At 51.3% G+C, this 5,126-nt stretch overlaps 1 protein-coding gene across 1 annotated transcript in view; it reads right to left on the bottom strand.

Moving 5' to 3' along the window:
- Window positions 1-317: 317 nt before the first annotated feature.
- Window positions 318-5,126, bottom strand: part of TFCP2 (transcription factor CP2) — a 15,879-nt gene continuing 11,070 nt past the window's right edge. The window contains exons 9-15 of the mRNA XM_009696357.1: window positions 4,990-5,068; window positions 4,430-4,523; window positions 3,693-3,783; window positions 2,631-2,737; window positions 1,192-1,334; window positions 489-540; window positions 318-355 (exon numbers count right to left, since the gene is read on the bottom strand). Coding sequence (XP_009694659.1) covers window positions 318-355; window positions 489-540; window positions 1,192-1,334; window positions 2,631-2,737; window positions 3,693-3,783; window positions 4,430-4,523; window positions 4,990-5,068 — 604 coding nt within the window. The remainder of the gene's footprint in view (window positions 356-488; window positions 541-1,191; window positions 1,335-2,630; window positions 2,738-3,692; window positions 3,784-4,429; window positions 4,524-4,989; window positions 5,069-5,126) is intronic.

Genomic DNA, 5,126 nt, shown 5'->3' on the forward strand with positions numbered 1-5,126 from the left:
AAACAACAAACAAACCCCTCACGCAGGTCTTAGGTCCCCATGGCAAATTTCTACCGAGAGCTACACAAGAGCACGACCTGGTAACTTCAAGCCTCAGAGTTCCAGCAATTAAGCAGCACGTTACCATCAACGGCTGTTTAGATGCCGTCAGAGCGAGGAGGTTCCCTGCAAGAAAGACAGCTGAGTAACCAACAGCTCGGGGTCTTTCCAGAAGGTACCCAGGAGTTTCCAGATCTCTGCTCGTGTCCTTGTGCTGGAATCGAAGGGTCTTCATGTGCGACGAGAGGATCACAGGTGTTCCCTCGGCCCTTCTCCTCCTATTTTAAGATGATGTGGTAGCTATCATTGGTTTCAGCTGCAAACAAAAAGCAAAGGTCATGAGTGATCCGCAACAGCAAAGGAATCCGCTGGGTCAAGCGGATCTGACAGTAATGCTCCCCAAGAAGTACGGAAGGGAAAGACAAGATGGAGCCCAGGTATTTACACACCTTTCATGGTGTCCAGAACGAAACAGGATTCGTCCTGGAAGTTCTGTATCATCTGAAAGAAGCCACAAAATCCAGGCTGTATTTAAACACGGCACAAGTGCTTCACAGCCCTAAGTGAAGGCTTTGTGTTCTGCCATTCAGCGATAGGCACAGATTTAGAGTACTGAAAGGGCTTGAAGCTGCTCAGGCAGGAATTTAGTGCTCTGGGAGGGAGGAAAGGCACCAGCCATAAATATTTATTCCTCTCTCCAGAACGGAAGGTCCGAACCAACAAGCCGAGAGAAAAACCATTGGATTCTGGGATGCGGGGCTGAAAGCAAAGTCTTCCCACAGCAATTCCCCTCCCTGTTTTTACAGGAAAGCTAGAAGAAACCCAAGCACGAAGGAGAGAGTGCACGCAGCCCGGACTATCTCACGGAGAGCTGTTCACGCCTGATAAACTTCACGTGTTTAAGTGAGGTGCCCTCAGCAGCAGAGCAACATCCCCAACCGCCAAAATCCTTGGCTCTACAGACTTCAATGATTTAAATCTGACTCTTTGGAAACGAGAGGCAACTGAGCAGGGCCCTTCCTGAAGACCTGCCCAGGGGAATTCCTTCCCCGGGGTCCTGCGCAACCTCCACAGTGGAGCTCAGAGCACAATCGGACACGACCCAGCTGAAGCGACCCTGCCTGAAAATAAGGAGAACCCAGAGGCTGTTACCTCATCACTGATCAGCACGTGTATTCCTGTCGGACCTTGCTTGTAAATCTGACTGATTTGTTGAGAAGAGATGCTGAAGAGCTGGGCCAGTTTTTCCGTCAGTTCCACCGCCGTCAGTTCCTCCAGATAAATAGCGTGGTACACTGCAAGGAGAAGAACTATTATCACGAGACACCAAGCGCAGCTTCCATGTCTACACCGTGGACGCAGAGACGTTTCAGCTAGTGCCACGCACGCCGGCCTAAGGAGTGGATGCTTAGAGGAGCCCCGCAAACAGTCTGCTCTCTGCCCAGAAACATCACAGCCCCCTTGGGAAGGGAACTGCGCCCACCCCATCTATCGAGCCTTGCTTTTTAGCAGGTTAAACACCTGCTCTGCTGCGCCCAACTCACACAGTGATTGCCTTTCCAAGCCCAAGCTGCTAAATCTACACGGAACTGCGCACATCTCTGGCATCCACTCTTGCTACACGGCTGCTGCGTTCCCTGAGCTACATAAGCATCAGCTCTGCGGTAACTTGGCTGTCATCGATGTCCTGCAATGCTTGCTCTGTATTTATGCAGTTCTTGCCCCAAAAAGCTTTTTATTTCGACTAGCATCAGCTGAGCAGTGTTCTGTACCATTCCTGGCAGTTTTCAATCCCAGAAGGATGGAAATTCTGCCCTAGCGCCTCCCCGGAGCCCCTCCCTGCCCCCCTGTTCCCTCACTCCCTGAGTGGGGGAAGCGAGAGGATCCGAATTGGAGCAGGGCAAGGAAAGGACGAGCTGTTTGCTTTTGCACTTGCCGCTCCAATCACGGAGATGGATAAACCGGCGCCTGGCTGCTCCACCAAATGTAGGTCACTCATTGTTGTCTGGGCAATGCTGGATTCTCGCAGGAGCTATCGTTTGTCGGCTCAGAGCAGGCAAAATGCCGACAGTCAAGATTCTGCAGCCACCCATTTAGTGGGCAAGGAAAAAAATCAGCTGGGTAGGACCAGGGCAAGTAAAAAAGGGTTCGCTGTGATTTTTTTGGTACCCTTGCCAAAGGGGAGCAGGCACAACCCCTCAGTTTGTGTACAGAGCCTGCGTTAGGTCGCAGGTGAGCTCCCTGCCTCCTTGCAGCGAGGAGGCGAGGACCACAGCAGCCGACACTAGGCGTAGCGGCTGAAAACAAAAGCCACAGAACCCTCTTGGAGCTGCTGTGCGTGCTCAGGTAACACAAGCAGCCCCAGCTGCGAGAGCGGCCTTTCCCCAGCCCCAAACCCACAGGGCAGCAGTGTGGGGATGGGAGGCAACTGGTGCTGAGCACCCGTGGGCAGCAGTAGCGGGGCTGGAAACAACCTCCACTGCATTTCTGTTTGCTGAACCCCCCACCCCGGGGGTGTTATTTCCCCCCCCCTCGCCTTGTCGGTAGCAACCCAAAGCCACGTGCCCCCAGCCAGGCTTGGAAACCCTTACCAAAAAAAGTACTGGTTACTGTGTCCCCATCCTCGTGTTTTTGCTGGAGGTCCCTCAGCTGCTGGGACTCCTGACAGACGTAGATGGTCAGTCTGGGCCGCACCATCCTACGGACAGAGCAGCGAGTGAACGCCATCGTATTTCCTCAAGGATACCTCTAGTTCCCAACATTTTGCCAGCTCTCTTCCCTCCTCAGTATCCTCAGAAGGAAAAGAGGAGATCGACGAACTCATCTCGATGCAAAATCATCGTGGTCGTCTCCAACTTGCTGAGGCAGCAAAAGTTTTTGCGAGAAGGGGATGAAGTCGGTACGGGGACGTGGTGCCAGCTAAATTGGATGGTTCACTCCCAAGAACAGAGCAGCTACGGTTCAGACCGAGCTCTCTGGGCAACACACACACTCCTCCTCGTTCAGAGTCTCATTCTGCAGTGCAAAAAACCGGCAGCATCTCCCGTCACCCCAGCACAACCCAGCCACGCTTCCCCCGCTCTCTCCCGAGGCATCGAAGGCAGTACATTAACCCCCTGGAATATTTTCCACCCGCCCTGCTCTTGCTGCCCCGTATCAGAGACCCCCACCAATGCTTCCCCAGACCTTCCCTCCCAGATACAGCCCACCCTGTGCCTTTACATCCAGCTCCAGCTCAGAAAGCCTTCTGAAATGCTCCAGCTCAGACAAGAGGTCAGTTAAACACCAGTCCCTGCTTCTTTGGGGAAAGGTGCAAAGGAATATTCCCTTTCTGGGAAGGTAATTCCACTGAGAGGCGGTTCAGAGGACGGAGGAAACAACTACTGTATTGGCAGGACTTTCTGGCTTGCGGCTTGGTTCTCTGACACTCGAAGAGTAAGATCATTTCTAATGCCTCTCTCCCACATGGATTTTTCTTCCGTAAATTGTCTCTGGAGCGGTTACCCTGCTGGCTAAGTTATCAAATTTGACTGGAAGAGGTTCAGAAAGGTTAATTAAACTCTGTTCTCTCTAATAGCAAGAGCCAAGCAAACAGGCTAAAACAAATACAATTTACCTACGATCCATAATCAGCTTTTAAGCAAACAACATACCGTCCTTTTAACGCGTTGAAGAGCCTGATGCCATCTGCAGGGCCGCAGATCTGGATAACATCTTCTCTGGTCAGCTTCAGTAAGTCTGCACCTACAATTTTAAAAAAATTAAAAGGAGATAAAGTCACATCATTCTGCTCAAAGTATCTGGGATGGGGTCAGGGCTCTGGGCACCGCAGCTGTGCCAGTTCCCCCTCCTCATGCTCGGAGAGCTCACCCCATTCCCAAATGGCTTCTGCATTTTGCTAACAACCTGCCCCTGGTTGCCCCTCGCCAGAAGGATGCTCGTAACATATTTTTTTTTCCCAGACTTGTTTTGCAAGAGTGTGTTTTGGTACAACCCCATGTCCCATATTATCATTTACGGCCGGTTATCCAGCACCTCGGTGACCCTGGATAACAGAGGCCGTATCACCAGGGAAGGAGAGGAAAACAAATCCGAAGCATTTCTTTACACGCAGTGCTTTCCCCCAGATCAGCATTTCTCAGCTTGTTTTAAGATCAGAGGGTGCTGCGAGCTCTTGGGAGAGAAACCACCCCAGTCCCGGCTATTTTGATAGTTGAGAGCGAGGTGAGAAACGAAGAACACAGCTTTCAGGGAGCGACGTTTTATTGTGTTACAAAATATTTTAAAAAACATTTCTATTTGCAACAGTAACAGGGAGATGGGAGCAAGAGGAGACAGAGCGACTTGGCACAGAGAAGGGGCAGAGAGAGAGGGGATGTCATAACCATACCTGAGAAGTTTCTGAAAAGGCGAGAAAAAGTGGAGAAGCGGTTTCGATGCAGCCATTGCTGGGCCTCCTGGGGCGTGCTGGTGGGCAAGAGGTTCTGCAACACAGGAAAAGAAGGGTCACAGCCGCAGAGGTGACGCGGAAGCATTTCCACTGAGGAACAAGCATGGGTCAGCTCAGTCAGTGTTTATAATCACAGCCCTAAATCGAGACCCTAGTGAGCCAGGCTCACAGCGCAAGCACAATACAGGCTGCAGCCTGGACAGGTTTTGATTGAAAAGGCTTCAGGGGGACAGAGGAAGAGGAAGGAAGCAAAGGAGAAAGCATAGTGAAGATCAAGGCAATAAGTAGCTCGCTGTGACCTTTACAAAAAGCTTGCTCACAGCTCTGCATTGCCATACTGGACATTTTTCACCCCATCACCTCTTTTTCCAACTAGGAGTCAAAAAGAAGTTATAACTCCCCAAAGACATTAAACTAGAGCTGTCTCTTCCCCAGAAAACCCACAGCCCCCCCCCAATCCATCCCCAAATCCCATTTTCCGACCTGTGCACCATCCTTACCACAAGCATAAGCTCTGAGGTGTGACTTACATCTGCGATTGGAGGGGGTGGCTCGGGCTGATGGTTTGGAGAGCCATTGCTAGGTTGGGGGGAAAAAAATAAATAAAAGCCAGAGTAGAACACAAGGTTAACGCAGC

This window comes from Cariama cristata, unplaced genomic scaffold (genome assembly GCF_000690535.1).
Source record: "Cariama cristata isolate BGI_N322 unplaced genomic scaffold, ASM69053v1 scaffold2493, whole genome shotgun sequence".
Taxonomy (NCBI): Eukaryota; Metazoa; Chordata; class Aves; order Cariamiformes; family Cariamidae; genus Cariama; species Cariama cristata.